At 34.1% G+C, this 17,693-nt stretch overlaps 1 protein-coding gene across 2 annotated transcripts in view; it reads right to left on the bottom strand.

Moving 5' to 3' along the window:
- Positions 1 to 17,693, bottom strand: part of CACNA2D1 (calcium voltage-gated channel auxiliary subunit alpha2delta 1) — a 469,212-nt gene that overhangs the window by 368,425 nt on the left and 83,094 nt on the right. For both annotated transcript variants that reach the window (XM_045564425.1, XM_045564424.1), the window contains exon 2: positions 12,634 to 12,715. In XM_045564425.1, coding sequence (XP_045420381.1) covers positions 12,634 to 12,715 — 82 coding nt within the window. The remainder of the gene's footprint in view (positions 1 to 12,633; positions 12,716 to 17,693) is intronic.

The following is a 17,693-nucleotide window of genomic DNA, read 5'->3' on the forward strand; positions in this document are numbered from 1 at the left end:
TAATATATTTTAGTTTTTCTACAGGTCAAGTTCTCCTCCTGCCACCCTGACACAAGTCTTGACAGAAAGAATACTTGTTGCCTATACATTCTCTTTCTTAGAATCTTAAGTGGCTTTCATATTCTTTCACTGTTACATTCAAAGACCAAGTTTCACTGTGATGACAACATAGATGGTGATTTCCTTATCTAATCGTCTATGTTGTAAGTCTCTTTCCTCTAATTAACATAATCTGTTAATTATGTTAATTATCTATGTTAACATAATTCAAGTCTCTTGTCTCTAAGTCTATAGTTCCGAGATAATCTTCAAAATAATACATTTAAAAATAACCTCAAATGTACTATCTAAAAAGTGATACCACTCACTGATACAATTGCTTAACAAAATTCCTAAAGAAATGTTTTGGAAACCAGAGTATTAGGCCATGGAATGATTCCATGGAATAATATAGATAACCCAGAGATACTGAAAACCAAATATGCTTCCAAGTTTGGGATGATCTAGAAGATTATTGTTAATCACTTTTAGGCAGCTACTATATTACCACTTTTAGGTGTCCCATATGTATTATGTCTTCACTTTAAGAAATCTAAAAAATACATTTAATTAACTATTGTACTAGTGAGAACAATGGGATTCAGGTTTTGGAATATCTAAAGGACATTTGAATCCCATTTCATTATAAAAGAGCAAACCACTGCCCAGAGCAGCAGAAGGTAAATGGTAATGTGGCACATTTAGGTAAAGTGAGCCTGCCTATGCTTCGGCAGACTGTGGGCACACAGGAAAGCCCCTGGAGATAAGTAAGAAAGGAACCGAGAATTAAGGACCAGCATGTCTGCTAAGAGATAGCCTGAGCGCAGGATCAAGGGAATTGCAATGCAGAGGTTGAGGCAGAGACAGTGGGAAGCAGAGGTCAAGCTGAAAGATGATGGAAAAGAACCACCCAGATTGAGGGGCTCCCAACAGGTTGAGGAGACTAGCCAAGTTACAAGTAGCAATCAAGTTCAATATCTATGTCAAGAGAACAAAAGACAGCAAATACACCAGACATCTTGTCACGTAAATTTCTCCTTGCACTCACACACCAAGAAGCAAAGTCAAGAACATCAGAGAATACTGAAAGCTGGAATTTGAAATTTACTAAATCCTTAATTGACCACGAAAGGCTTGTTTTGAAAAAGACTGACCTTCACGTGGTGAGATTAACTTTTCCCCTCTCCTGGGAGAAAGAATGGCAGCTCATGAGCAAGTTAAGCTCCCTAAAGAGACAGTCAAATTTCTGCATCTTAAATCTTAAATATATAAATTTTGACAACCTCCAGCCCCAATACCTGTACGTTTACTTCCTTCCATGGAACTTGTCCAGATAAGCAATCAAGATTTCTGCCACACCCACAGCCATCTTTCTGAGGGAAGTTTTCCCTTTGACGATCCCTGATGAAACAGAAGCTAGAAACTCCCACACACACAGCTGCCGATACTCTAATGTATGGCCCAGGCCCCTAACTGTGTCAGGACTTACATCAGACCTACAAAGCAGCTAACTTCTCAGTCAATGGCTTGACAGGAACCAGATAGCAAAGATCTGTATAAATAATAACAAACTGAACCAACCAGATTCTCACACATTGGAAGTGAGTCGGATGGAGCATAAATCAAGGGCTTAAGTACAAGTAGAATTGAAAACATTAGTGGGAGGAAAACAGTATTCAGATCTACTGAGCAACAGAAGTGGTGGTTGTGACAGAGAGAATAATGGCTTCCCCAAAATATCCACATCCTAGTCCCCAGAACCTGTGAATATGTTGTTAGACAGCAAAAAGGAATGAAGTTTGCAGATGGAATTAATTTGCTAATCAGCATGAGAAGAAATCAGCCTTACATTGCTGGCTTTGAAGATTGAGAAAAGGGGCAATAAGCCAAAGAAAGGACCTCTGATCTACAAAATTGTAAGATAATAAATCTGCATCATTTTAGACCAGTAGGTTTATAGTAATTTATCACAATAGCAATAGAAGAGTAACACGAGTTGTGAAGAGCTCCCAGCTTAGAGTCTAAAATAATAAGGACTCTCTCTGAGACTGCCTGGGCTCTGGACCACCCTTCCCTTGACCAAAGTACCTTCTAAATTCCTTGAGTTCTTGCTGAAACCCAGGCTCCTCCTCCTCCCGTTTCAGTTTCCCCTTAAATTTGCTAGATTTTTTATGAGTACTTCTACAATAAACTGAGTGATTCACTGTTCCTAAAAATAAAAATCCTAACAGAACTCCATGTTTGAACATTGTGATTAACAGTATTTATTAATTATTACTTTGCACTTTCATTTCATTCATCATTAGATTCTGTTGAATATGAAAGATGAGCTCTATTGTGAGAAATGTACAATTTCCGTTAGGCTTTAGGAAATAATGAAATTAGTTCAAGGACACCCATTATTACCTTCACAACCGTGTGAGGTTCTAAGAAGAAAGTCTACACAGAAGAGCTAAAAATAACAAAATGGATGTGCATACACTATATAAAACTGTAGATAAATTGGATGAATAAATATGATCCTACCTCATAATAATGAGAGGTGGGATTAAAAGAAAACGTTCTATCTCCCACCATCATTATAATTTCACTGTCTTTATTGGTAATAGGAGTAAATTCATATATCTTCAATACTAATGCAAGCAGGGAAAGAGATTCATTGTCACCTCAACTGCTTCAGATGCCCACAAAATCAATTTCACTTAATTTTAGTTGAATTTTGCAACGTGTGATGGTTTGTCTGTGGGTTAGGTCCCTCCCCCCCCTTTATTAAGTGTTCCTCAGGCTTTTGAACTACTTGTTCCTTAGCAACTGAGAATGTCTTGTTTCTAAAAGGTATATTAACACAAAAGAATAATATAATGTTCTTTCTTGGTCACTTTCAAGGATCAAAGTTCCCATAACTAAAGAAACTCTACAATGATTCAAAAACATAATAAAATTTTTCTTTTTATTTATCATAAGTCTCAACATCATCTAAGCTCGCCAACAGAGAGCTGTTGACATGTTAAGATTCATTTATCCAAGGTCGAAGAGTAACCAGTAACTCTAAATCTGAATTGATGTTAGAATATATTTTTACTAATAGTAAAGACAAAATAAAACTTACTTTTCTCCTATGAAAATCAGCAGAGTTTTAAAAGATGAATTTTGGCATAAAAATTATGCAGCAATTTCTAATTAATCCCTGATCCCTTCCAACCTCTCCCCATTTCCTTTTGATTAAAATAGTAAATGATGCAATCTCTTAAACAAAAGTCAAGTTTTGAAAATGTCTTTTTCTTTAGTACTCGAGTATATTGTCAGTTGTGTTTAGTACAGTTTGGTAAAGAACTGCAAATACCAACTGCTGAAATATATTGATTTAATGTAGTTTGTGTACATTTATGAAGCTATAAATACTCATTTTACAAGATGCATGGCATTGTATTACTGCCATTTTTAAAAATCACATTTGATTCGATACATCTTCATTTTAAGTAAATTATAGCCCTTTTTTTCTTTCCCCTATAACCTAGCTTTTTGAGATGGGATATTACCTTTGACATTTTTATCACTTCTATAAATAGAAGTAGTATGACTTCTATAAATACATTTCTATAAAAAGTTTTACTACTTTTAAGCATCTGCAATCACCTAACATATATAATTTGTGTAAATATTGTGTTTATTATGTATTTTCTATTTCCTTTAACCAAAATGTAAGTTTCAAGAGGACCAAGATTTTTGTCTGTCGTGTTCACTGGTACATGCCAGCACATAGTACAGTGCCTGGCACAATACATATTAATTGCATAAATTAGAGAATGGATACTGATACCGGTTCCTGTGTCAGGCTTTGTTGGGAATGTGAAATGCTGACTTATAACAACTTCCTCCCTATATTTTAAAATCAATATTTATTTTAAACCAAAAAAAATAACAGGTAAGGTGCTATGCAGTTATGTAACAGATTACAAATACGACACCTATACAATAATTAAATTCCAATAATAAATACACAATATAAGGTATTCATTAATGTGAGGAAGAATATTAATGTTCCAATGAAGAGATTCAGAAATTTATGCTATCAGAATTCACAGGAAAGTAGAATTACAAGGGCTATAATCACAGTCAAAAATATGGGATTATAGCCACATTTTGGAGGAAACGTGTGTTTCAATATGGGATGAAAGAGAGAAGAATGTGTAAGATCCAAGGAATTATTGGAAGATAAAGATTGAAAGGCAAATTGAGACATGATTATGGAGAGCTATTAAAGTCAGGGTATCAGGGTTTACCTTATTCTGTAGTCAATTCCAAGTTATTTTAGACTAGTAATATTTAATTCAGAACTTCTAGTATCTATCAAAGCAATTAATACACAAGAAATCAAAATATGTTTATTATAAATATCATCTGAACATAGACACACATACACAGTTCTATATATACACACATACAAGTACATAATTTGGTCATATTCTCAAATTTTTTTTAATAAGACACAGAATCAGAAGAAGATGTTCTCAAATTTATAATGCATACTTTTCTAAGGATAACTGTATCAAACTGGCATTCTAATAACAAACTCAAGAGTTTCCCTAGCCATTCTATTCTATTTGATATGATACAGCTTCTTAGCTGGAACCGTGTCACATTTAAAATGGGACATTATGTTGAGGAAGGACATTTAGGAAGAATGAAGTGAGAATTGGTGAACCTTCCACAGCATACACTGCTACTCGCCCTAGTTCCTATTAACAAGAACATGGTGGTGACACTTCTGAGCAGTGTATTAAAGATATAATAAGGAGAAGTACAAATGACAATCGTAAACATGCCTCTTAATTTTCTCCATACTATACATAAGAACAGGTGATTATATCTAACCAGAAATCTAGACTATTTCTGGAGTAGAGGAACTAAATTATGACAAAGGCTAAAGAGTATGAAAAACATTCATAGCAAAAATTTTTCAATTTTTAGGATAGAGACAGTTGATGTATAATAAGGTAAATTATAAGTTCATCTTTAAGAACACAGATTCAAACCAAGGAAAATATTAAGATATCTAATAGAAGCTATCTACTTGTTTTTTGTTTTAAATTCCAGGGATAATTTATTAACCTATCCTCTCCCTTTCCATATCTAAAGCTATGTATAAATTGTGAATTGAGTATGCATTTTGACCAGAAAATTCATGTGCAATCAAAAGTGGAAAAGATCATACTAGATTCTATTAAAACTAAATTAAAAAATAATCAACCATAGGCTGGGTGAGCTGCTTGTTTAGTATCTCTAACCCAAAACGACCTAAATTCATTTTGCTGCCAACAAAAGAATTTTAAAAAGCAGCCCAGTTCAATTTGCCCTGTCATACTTTACTAACAAATGGCTTTTCTACAGCAAAATTGCTACCTACCAATGCTGATATACAATTTTACAAATTTATATTCATTTAAAGGATTTCATACACTTATTCTTGCCTCAAATTCTTCAACCCTTTTTGAGCAGTTTTTCAACATTAGCGCTATTCACATTTTTTACCAGCTAATTCTTCTTTGTTGGGCAGGGCAATGTCTCATGCACTGTCGAGTGTTTACCAGCATCATTGGCCTCTATGCCAAGCAGATGCAAGCAGCAATGCCCCCATGACCCAAGTTATGATAATCACAAATGTTTCCAAACATCGCCAAATTTTTTCTGGGGCGCAAAGTCACCCCTGGCTGAAAAACACTGCACTAGATATATATTTGGAGAAATAATAAATAATAATTTGTCCCTCCAAGTACCAGCATAATTTAAGAAAATGTTAATTAATAATTGATACTGGAATAGAATGGTAAGGTGAAAGAAAACATTTTAGTATGTGTAATAAAATTAAAAGTCACCCTAAAATTAGAAATCCCCTTAGATTTTATTCTGTATCTTTGAAAATGCACCACTGTTTTGTTGTTGTTTTTTTTTTGAAAAATAAAAAGCTTCTTACTTTAATATCTCCAGTGGGGTGGGGAGGGGTAATGGTTAAGGGAATCCAAACTCTGTACTTTTTATTGGTACTATATTATGCAGTCAAAATAGATTTCTTTCTACTTAGTAAAAAAGATGCAGGAGGGTAAGATAATCTTACATTGCCTACATAGTTATGATTTAGTTATAATATTTCATTGTTGAGAAAAGGTAACTCAATAAAATCAAAATATAAAATAACTAGCTATATTTGTTTATTGAAAGAAAGCATGTAACTTTTTCAAGATTAAAAAAGCATGTAATTTTTCAAGATTTATTAAAAGCAAGCATATAATTTTTTCAAGGCATTATTGTTTTCACACTTCATTTTATATTACCTTTTATTCTTACAACAATTCTGGGAGGAAAGGGAAGTGTTGTTATTGATCTCACTTGACAAGCAGGTAAAGGGGATTCTAATATCATACCGCAGAATTTGCAGCACACCCAGGACTAGAAGATTCCTAATCCTTCCTGTCATCTGTGCATCTTGCCAATTCCCTCATCAAAACCACCAATGATTAATTAGGTTCTGTTTTTGAGTATCTTCTTTTGTAAATATATTAATATATTAAACACTCCACCTCCTAGAAAATGAATATTCTATTTACATAAGATGACGTGACCACAATGTCAAAGAAAAAGCATGAGTGTAAGTTACTAATGAAAAGAAATTCTTCACTCAAAACACTTATGTAAATAGTAACTTAATTGAGTATTGAATTTCATGCTCAATATTTAAACGTATTTCACATTTACATCTTTGAGTAATGTATTGAAATGTAAAGGTATTGATTTTGACATCACCTTAACTTATGAAATCATAATGGTGAATCAAAAGCCAGGAAGTTCTATGATGATACCATTGCAGAATGATTCTACCTTCAAAAATAAACTTTCAGGATAAAATCAATCCACGCATTTTCCTAAGTACATTTGCAGATTCTAGCCTAAAATTTTATAAATTTAGACAGTTTACATTTAAGAAGAAACCTTTATAACAACAAGGTGACTCGTATCATTTCAAATTTCTTAGATAACTGTAGGGATACAATAAGCGCTATTAACCAAAAGTTTGGATTCCCCCAACACCCTTTATTGTCAGAAGACAAAACACAAAGTTGGAATGGTAATACAAGGAATGTATGGAGGAATGTTAGATAACGTAGGTGAATATTTCAAAATGAACATACTGTTACACACTACAGAAACATACATTGTACCTTATTTATAAATGATACGAGTCTGGAAGTCTTACAAACCCTGGAGAAAAGCTATAAGAAGAGCCTCACATTGTAGATGGAGAATGGAGAAAAAGGACCAGGGAAGAAAATTCAGAGAAGAGACCTAGGTGATGACCCAGAGGTGCAATGATCTATGCCTCTGGCACTGGCGAGTAGAAGATACAAAGCAAGTAAGACCTTACTATCTGTGGGCCCCAGAGGTAAGAGAAGGATGAGGCAGGTGAGGTGCCAGGTGAGGTGCTCACTCACTCCGGGGAGGGACAAGGGGTGGTGGATAGTCTTCACACTTGCTTTTTAATACCAAATATGTCCTGTTTGGAGATAAAAGAATGACTACAGAGTTAAATGATCAAATGTAAATGACAACTATTGAATCCTTTTTTATACTAAAGAGGGGGCTATGAGAAGGCCCTTAAGAGAAAGCGGAGGTGTGAAGAAAATAGTATACAAAATAGACAACAAATCTCCCAAGTGATTGTGTAATAATTTGCTTACATTGTTGAAATCTGTTGTCCCTTGGGTGAGGCTAATCAAATGAAGTAACTGAGAATTTCTGACATATTTGCCAAGTTCTGTTTCCTTTTATTATAACATTTTGCAGATACAGAAATGTATTATATAGAAAAGACAGTTGTTTATATTCATCAATTTATTTATAGAAAACTTTTTCATGAAGCAAATTCTCTCTATAGAACCCATTAATTTAAAATATCTGACAATTTGGATGTTGGTCAAAATTTAGGTGTATCTTTAGGATGAAATATTTTCTCAACAAATTAAGTATAAAAATGGCTGATGGTAAATATTTTATGAACTTAAAAACATTGTTTACAAGAATATTGAGACCACTTTAATTTAAAAAATGTTACCTACTCATAAATATGTGATGATCAGCCTTTTCATTTGCCAGTGTGGTAGCTAAAGAAATCGTGTGTGTGTGTGTGTGTGTGTGTGTGTGTGTGTGTGTGTGTTTAGAATAAAATATATTTCAAAATATGCTATAATTCAGATTAAAAATAAGTATATATTTTTCAAAACCTGGGGCTTTTTTTATTTTTTCTTGATCTATAGATGTTTAAAATGTATACATACAGCTTCCATTCTATGTTAACATATCTTCAATACATTTTTAGATACAGCTCTTATAAGGGGCATATTCAGGTAACAAATACATATCAGTGGAAGACTGCTAGTCATCCTCCACTATTTGTTCTGCCCCCTACCATTGTGATACAATTTTGACTGGGCACATGGATGCTCAGATATAGACCCTACTTCTCTGACTCCTTTCTAGTTAGATGTGACCACGTGACTAAGTTCTGACCACTGGAATGTGAGAAAAATGTCTTACCCTAATTGACTGGATTTCTGCTCTGAAGTCTCTTTCCCTTTACATGATGGCTAAGAAAAATAGCAACTGGAAGAATCATCTTGGACCTAGGAACGGAAGCCACGTGCTAAGGATGGCAGAGCCACCCTGCCAACCCTAGACTGCTTTTCTCTAGACTACTGTGTGAGAGAAAAATACATGGCTATCTTTTCTCTTTGTCACATTGGCTCAGCCTGTACCCCAACTAATACAATACAGTACCCCCAACTAAAGCAACAAATGAATGCCTTGTTCAGTTCTGATTATGTGTCAATAAATATTTTATATGGATATCATCAATCCCAACAACTCCATGAGATTAAATGTCTTGGCCAGATCACAAAGCTAGCAACTGGTGGAACCAAGGTGTAATAGTTTTAAATATGTTTTAAAGGGATATGCTATCATATTCCATAAAAAATATTAAGTGTGTTATTTTCAGTTAGAAGACTGTGAAGACAAAATCAGGGAAAATTTACTTTCTGTACCACTCTTAGCAATTATTTCAATGTATATACACACAAAACCATTTCTGTGCATACCAACAAAAAAAATGGGAGGTTTTAAATTATGCACGTAAACACACATCTTGGAATTTCCTTCCACTCTTTTCTTTTTTAAAGAAATTCAAATGAAAATATTCATGAGTAGATAATTGGTGGCACAGCTTTGGCGGCTTCTAATTCTATCTTTTACAAAAAGAGCAGTAGCATAACCAGATACACCAACCTTGTTCCTAATTGGGGATCTGGTTACTTTTTCAAAATACAAGTATGGATATAAAAATGCAAAATATTAACACATATTCTAAAGCATACAAGAATTTATTTTAAATTTCAGAGTAGCATCTAATTTAGTAGTTGTGTAACCTAAAACAAAATTTTAACCTTCCAAACAGTTTCTTCATGCATATTAAAGATGATGATGCTCAATGCACAAAGTTGTCCAGAGGATTAATCAGATAGTACATGTAAAAGGCTTAATATAGTGCTTGGATTAATGGGAAAAAAGAATAAAGTTCTTCAGTCAAATTTTAAAACGCTCTAATATACTAAGTACACTAAGAAAACTGTAATACATCATTTCTTTCCCCAAATTTTTCCCTCATTTTATCCACATTGTGGATGAGCATATGGCATATGCAGTTGACAGACATATGTATTCTCCAACTGATTCAATAGTGGAATCATTCAATAAGAGATACCTTAATACTCAAATGCACCAGGGACAATAGTCCTACTGAAGGCTATTCACTCTTGATCTTTAACAGAAGATAGGCAGGTTACCTGGGCAAACTCTCATATTTGTAGTTACAGCACTGAATTTATTCAATAATATTATCACTTTCCCTGGGCTAATATTTTATGATGCCATTAAGCAATTTTCATAGAATTGCAAGGATACATTACTTTAGCTATGTTGCCTCATTGCACTGGTTCTTGGCCTCCATGTAAAAAGCTACTTGTACCTTGTGAAGCCAGTAAAAACAATCATATCAATTAATTTGGGAAGAATCATCATTCCTATAACATTGAATTTCAATTCAGGGACCTGCTATGTTCCTCCATTTACTCAACTTCCGGTCATCACTGTGCGTCCACTATCCCCAACCTCAGCTCAAAATTCACTCTCAACCCAGGGATCCTTCAACCAGTTTTTCAGTTCCCATAGCAAAAACAAACAAATAAATAAATATTTAATAACATACTCTTTTTGCCCATATGATGGACCTTCTCTCTAGGCAAAAAGAATGAGGCAAATGGAATCACTTGTCTGTGTAAAATGACACTGTTCACGCGCCCTAATACTTAAATTCTTTTTCCAGTAATAAATTCTGTTCTAACATACCTTCCCCTACCCCAGTTACATAACATATAATTCTTTTCTTTAGAATTTTTCTGTCACTGTAATGAGGTATGTGTCTCATAAACAGAAAATTAAGAGGATTTTCTTTCATCCTTTTCATTCTATTTTGTTATCCTAATTCAGACAAAGTCATTGATACACTCTTCTTGGTAATCTATACTCCATAAAGCATAATGGAAACCAGGCAAGACTTTTTTATTTTTTGTGTTTAATGATTTATTGCAAAAACCAGATTCAGCAAGAGAACTTTCACCTATTAATACCAAAACTGACAATGAGGTCAGCCAAGCAAGTGGTTTTTGAGGCTGGAGTAGCACTAAAGAAGTGGGGGAGAAGCTCCCAAGAGCTGCTTATTTTTAATCTCAATCTGTCAATAAAGAGTCATATAACTTCTAACCAGAATCTATAATTTCTCGTTTTTCTTCTCATTGTGACTGAATAAAAGCTTCCCTCTTAGTCAATTTAAGCAATATTTAAATGAAAATTAACAAAGAAGATTTGCTGGAGCTTCCACAAATTCCATTAGTTTCACAGAGGCTCACTTACTATCCTACACACTTTTATATTCTAACATTTTCCCACTGTGAATCACTGCAGATCCCAAGTGTCAACTTACAATAGCTTTCAGGCACCTCGACACCCCTAGTAACGGAAATTTTGATCAGAAGAATGTCAGTTCTCAGAGAAGGGGAACTGTGTTTGTCTATCCTTAGCAGCCTGCACAGTGCCTAGGACATATCATGTGCTGAACACATTACATTAACTAGAAGTAAAAATGATCATTGTTGTTCACTAGGAATGCTTTTCATTTCCAAATATATTCCTTATCTCACAGAGACTTAGGTTTTTGTTCAACACATTCTCAGTTTGAAATCTACAATTTTTTTTAAAGAGATTCTGGTATAAATTTTTTAGTATGTGCTTATTAAGGTTTATTTATGGATTTCTATTAAGACATAGGTATAATATATTCCAGTTTCTCCAAGGGAAAAATATTCATGAATATTCATATAAATATCTGTGTGATAAATATTCACATACTATACATGAAACTGCTTTTATATAATTTCACCTCATTGGCCCATCACATTTTTGGAAAGGCCTCACTGCATCACTGAGAACATAAGATGGGAGTATTTTCCAATTGCTGTATTACTTATATTGAAATGAAAGTAATGAGACCCTTAAAAATGACCATTAATTTTTAATTAATCTTATAGAACCTTATACATGTAAATATTCTTACCCATGGACATGGAAAATAATCTAAGATGTTATATAAATATTTATGTCATTTTCAAAAGCCATGGTACTCACCATCAAATTGGTATTAACTGATCAACACTTAAGTGCCCATATATTAGTAACATTCACTGGGTGTCAGGCAGGTGGGAGGGGGAGGAGGGGACGGGTATATTCACAGCTAATGGTTGCAGTGTGCACCATCTGGGGGATGGACACGCTTGAAGCTCTGACTCAGGTGGGGCAAAGGTAATATATGTAACCTAAATATTTGTACCCCCATAATATGATGAAATAAGAAAAATTTAGAGAGACTTTCATAGCCAGTTTATAATTCATAAGAAAAAAATCACCTTTTATACCATCTCCTTTTCTTGCACCAAAACCTTTATTACCAATCTCAATGGCTCTAGACATGGTTGTAAATACTTTTCAAATAATTTTAAAAGTAACATCTACTCTCAAAGACTGAAGATGTGTTCCCATTGCAAATATTCAAAGGAACCCATCACAGGACTTGCAGTCACCACTACATGAGAGATTTTAAAATATATTTTGAAGAATGTAAACATTGTGGCAGTAAGTACATGACATCTACTTTGAATTTGAGGGAAGTATACACAACATGGAGTCATCTAAGTGAGAGCTGTATATAAACTGTAAAGTGCCATGAGAAAGTTTCATTAATTGTTAGGGATAGCTTTTCTCATTCACAGTAACTTAGGAGTAACCAAGAGTCTCTCTCAGAAATTCACTAGTTGAGCCACATGAAGATGGGTGTCATATCCCATTGGTAAGAGAAATTCAGTTTCCTAGAAGACAGAACTGCATTCAAATTAAAGAAAATATTAACAAGTTTCTTTGGTGGAAGTTACTCACATCAACGAGCTGATTGACTCCACTTGCTGTTTTTGCTAGCGTGACAAGGTCTTCTTGCATCTTATCCACCCATGACTTGATACTGCAGAAATCAGAAAAGATTATGTTCTATCAGATCTCTAGCAAATAAAGGCCACATTCTGATATTTCATATCCATATCCACGCTACAGATAATTCATTAAATTGCCTTTAAATCTTTCTTCTGCCTCCTAGCTCCTACTATGTTTACCCTCCCATTCCACCTTTAAATTGCAGAAGTATTGAACCCTAAGTGCACAAGCTTTAGGGATGCTGAAATGCCCCCAAATCAAAAAGAAAAAAATAACATTAGTGTCTTATCCAATATAAGAGTAGATGTTTGCTTATTTTCCATTAAAATTCCATGAAAATAGCTAAGATATCATCAGCTTTTAACCACTACAAATTACATGGCAACAAATAGGTCAGTGAATGAAGCTCAAAAATATTTTATGTCTTTAGATAGACACAGATTTGAAATTACTGGATCAAAGCTTAAATTTTAGAACAATGGTTTTGATCATTAAAATTATAACTGAAGGATTTAAGTTCAAATCCTTTTCAGATATATACTTTAAATTAATGCAATGGACATCTTAAAATATGAGGTATGGATGTCAGGATATTTTAGAAAAACTGAAATCCATGTCCCATCTTACTTTTTCCTGGTATTAGAGACATTACCCAATAGTACCAATCAAATTTCCCCATTCACATCAATATAATTTAATTTGCAATTCCTTCATATAATTCACTTATTCATCCTCATGTTGTAGACCTAAGTGTACATTCTTTTCTACCCAGGCAAATATAAGAAAACACCAGCAAGCCAGTAACAACAATAGATGATTTATACGTGAATTTGAACTTCCGTTTACATATACATATATAATTTAAATCATGGAGATTTAATTGTCTTTTCTTCCTGAGAGAAGAATTCCAATAGTACACATCAAGGTCTCCGACTTTTTTCAAATAAATATAAAAAAATAAATGTGGAATAAAAGCGTAACTTGGAAGAGATTTAAATGAGGTATAAGAGAATACATAAAAGAATAATGATCTGATAAGTTAAAGAGGAAGAAAAAAATGAAAGTCAGTCATAAAAAAAAAGATGAAATCCCTTAGAGGAAAACACAGAGGCTTGATTTACATATGAAACAAACTAGTTAGTAAATAAAACACAGTAAACTAGGGATACTTTAGCACAAATGAAAACAAGAATATTTATTGAACCATGTTCTATATAAATAGGATAGAAAAGGTAAAGGAATATCAAAAAACAAAAAATGAATAAATGGGAGTAAGGTATAGGAAAAATTTATAGAAACAGTAAAATGAATCATGCACACAATGTTATTCTAATACTATAATTTTTGCTATTTATAAGTTGGTGTTTATATTAGAAAAATATCATAAATACTAATATTCTTAGTACTGCTATTAGATAAATATAATTGTGCCCCATTTGTAAATGAAAAACAAAACATTACAGTGGGGCACAAGTAGGAGCAGACCATTGACAACATTTTCTAATTCAGATCACATTATCTCATTTCTCTAAGCAGTTTCTGAACAAGTCCTAGAACCCAGGGAAAATGAATCATCTCTTCTTAGATATAATTCCCAACATTGACAAATAATAAGTGTTATACATCCCTTTAGCTGGGAAACAGAGACAAAGAATATATATTTAAAGAAATGAAGATAACTCATGTCTGAATTCTGATTTATGCTAAACTGACCCAAAACATGTATTCTAACTTGACACTTGAGTGCACTGTTACTACCAGCGTTCATTGAGGTGAACTTGTTTTGGCTAAAAAGCAATTCAGAATCCATCCAGTCTTCCCTGTCCTGCTGACAAGCTATCAAGACCACTTTATAGAAGGATTATTTTTTATAAATATGAAATGTTACCTGGTTTTCCTAAAGTACTTATGCACTATCTTTCAACCTGGAATTAAAAAGCTTTAATAAATAGGAAATAACGAAAGATCCCATTCACCATGAAAGTCAAAAATTTACACAAGAGAAAACACTCATATGTACAAAGTCTTTATCAATCTTTATCTTCCTTGGTAAATTTTCAGGCACATATGTATAATCTCTAAGCACTATTTTATTAAATTTATCCTGAAGATACTATAAAATTTGTGGGAAATTATAGAGGATGTAGACTTTCATTTAATAAGAAACTAACATAGCACTTTACTAAGAAAAAAATTGTTTGTTCTTTCTTAACCCATTCAACAAGTATTAGTAGTGCTGGAAAAGATTTTGCGAGATGGAGATGCAGGTTGGGGTTAAAACTAGGTCTGGCAGGAAGAGAGGAAGAGGGGAACAATAAGAATATGGTGGGATATGTTTCAGGAACTAGGAGAGAGTCACTTAATGCTTATTAAGTAGTGATGCAGGGAGGTGAATAGAGGAGGCTTTCTAGAGCAGTAGCTACTTGAAGTGACATTTGACAGACAAGTGAACTTGACAAAATTGAGAAAAGGCAGCAGTAACAATGAAGGTAGAAGGAATGTAAAACATGGCATACTCAGCAACTCTAAGAAGTGAGAATGGCTGGAGGCCAAGCTTGGTTCAGCAAATTGCATGGAATGGGAGCAGAAACAGTAGGGAAGAAATTCAGCCAGATAGATGGGCCAAACCAAGGGTCTTAAATACCATTCCAAAACATTTAGAATGTACTCTCAAACTAATGGAGAGATATTAGGAAATGTGAAGTCAAAGAGTGATAAGATCAAGTAAGTATATAAGAACATGATAAAATATTATAACTTCCCTATCACCAAGTGGATAGTGGCTTAGCAAGTGAACAGAAAATGAAAAGAGAAGGTCTAGTTAAGAGATAATGAGAAGGACTCTAACTCAGTGTGGTGAGAAGGGGGAAAGGAAAAGGATGGGAAGACCAAGTATAAGCAACTAGAGCAACAGAAATTCTGCAGTATGAACAAGACTTCATAGACAGTCACATGTAGAAAGTGACTGGGGAAAGAATTTGAGATGATTCAGGGAGTTTCGCAGTTAGACGATGACAGGACATTTTTATATAGACAGTACAGGAGGAAGAACAGTTTAGAGGGACACCGATGGGTTTGTTTTTATTGATTCAATTAGAGGTGTATTGGGGAGACTCAAGTATACAGTAGGCAATTGAATGTACATGGGTTTAGAGGTCTCAGAAGGGAAGTCTCCATAGAATTTAAAGATTTGATAGTGACAATCTATATAAAGGACACAGGGAAATCAATTAATGACTCCCAAAAGTGTGTGTACAGAGGGAGGAAGGAAATAAACAGTAGTTAGAACTGTAGAAAATAGCATTTAAAGAATGGACAGAGGAATCTGAGTAGTGGCCAAAAAAGGAAATCCAAGAATAATGGTATCACAAAAGCCTAAGGATAAGGTTTCCAAAGAGAGGACGGAACTATAGAGTTATTAAATAAGATGAGAGAAAATTATCTACCTTGTATATGAGGTGAATGAAAGAAACTATGAAAACTGGAAAGCAATCAAGAATGAGGAGTTGGTGCTTCTTTATGTTTTCTAATAGAATAAATATGAACATGTTCCTATGTGAAAGGAGGAAGGCAAGTACAGAAGGAGACATCAAAGATTCAGGAGAGAATAGTTTATTGACAGTGATGGGGTACAGGAAATGCTACCCCACAATAGGGCACCTTGGCATTTAAGAAAACAGCAAAAGCAGGAAGGTCTCTCTGACCTTGGCCCACTGTTCTCCCCTGAAGCAGGCCATGAAACCTAAGAAGGTCACTCTCTAACCTTCTCCCCCCCTTCTCCCCTGAGGACCTGCAGTGACAGGTGTCCTGCCCTGTTTCCCAAGGGAAGAAATCTCACACAGGACATCAAGAATCTGAACAAACAGGTCTTGCTACGTCCCCCTAGATTTATAACCATTAGACCATACCCGTTTACCCTCTACTCACACTTCTGCAGTACTGTCCATTGAAACATATAGTTTTTCTTGGGTCTTTGGGTCTTCATTTTCTAAAGGTTCTTGTGTCATGTAAAACTTATATTAAATTAATTTGTATGTCTTTTTAATAGGGGTCTCAACCATGTACCTTGCAATAAAATAGATAAGGAAAGAAATCTTTTCTCCCCTGCAGTCTTTTAAAAGACTCTAGATTCATTAGGCTTTTTATTGCTCACCCCTGTATCCCAACCATGAAAGGGTAGAGGTGGGGAAGAATTAAGAAATAAGCAGAACCCAGGAAAAACCTAATCCATGGCTAGAAGAGAATACTTCTTCTATGGAGACTGGAGGAAAAATGTACCAGATTTGAGGTAAACGGAAATAACTAGAACAACTACAGCAACAAGTTGAGATGATTTCACTTATTGGTCTCTATTTTCTACAAGTCATCTGCTCAGAGATAAGCAGTAGGTATTAAGGTAGATAGTTGAAAAGAAAGTTGGAGGTTTAATAAGAATGGCTGGAGAGTATTTAAGGACTTGCACTATACCGGAAGCCATCAGTTCCCATGAGCAGTAATCAGCCTGGCTGTGTGAATGCTTACCAATACCAGGCTTGGGAGGACAGAGTCAGGGGAAAAAGGCATCCAGATGAATGTGGGGCAGATACTAGTAGGTGGGAAATGAGGATAAGGAAAATTGAATTGACGGTCCTAACAATTTCAGGATCTCTACTCATTGTAAATAAGAACTACTATTAATAAAATATTTGTTAAAATGTTATTATATTCATAAACAATGCCTGTTTTCTAAACCCTTTTTGTATGGAATCAAAAATCCTATCACAATATTTACAAGAAAATGTGAAACTACTTTATTATTATTTCAAATCTTTCTCATCATTTTTTGAATTTTTAGCTTAATAACCTTACAAAAAGAATATGCTGTCGAAACTAAATGAAGAAAGCAGCCTAAGAACACATATCCTACTTTAAATCATCTGAAACTATATACATATATTTTTTTAAGAGAACAAATTCCTAAAGTCACCATGAAATAAACATTGTTCCCAGAAAGTTTAATAGTTTGGAAA

This window comes from Lemur catta, chromosome 11 (genome assembly GCF_020740605.2).
Source record: "Lemur catta isolate mLemCat1 chromosome 11, mLemCat1.pri, whole genome shotgun sequence".
Taxonomy (NCBI): Eukaryota; Metazoa; Chordata; class Mammalia; order Primates; family Lemuridae; genus Lemur; species Lemur catta.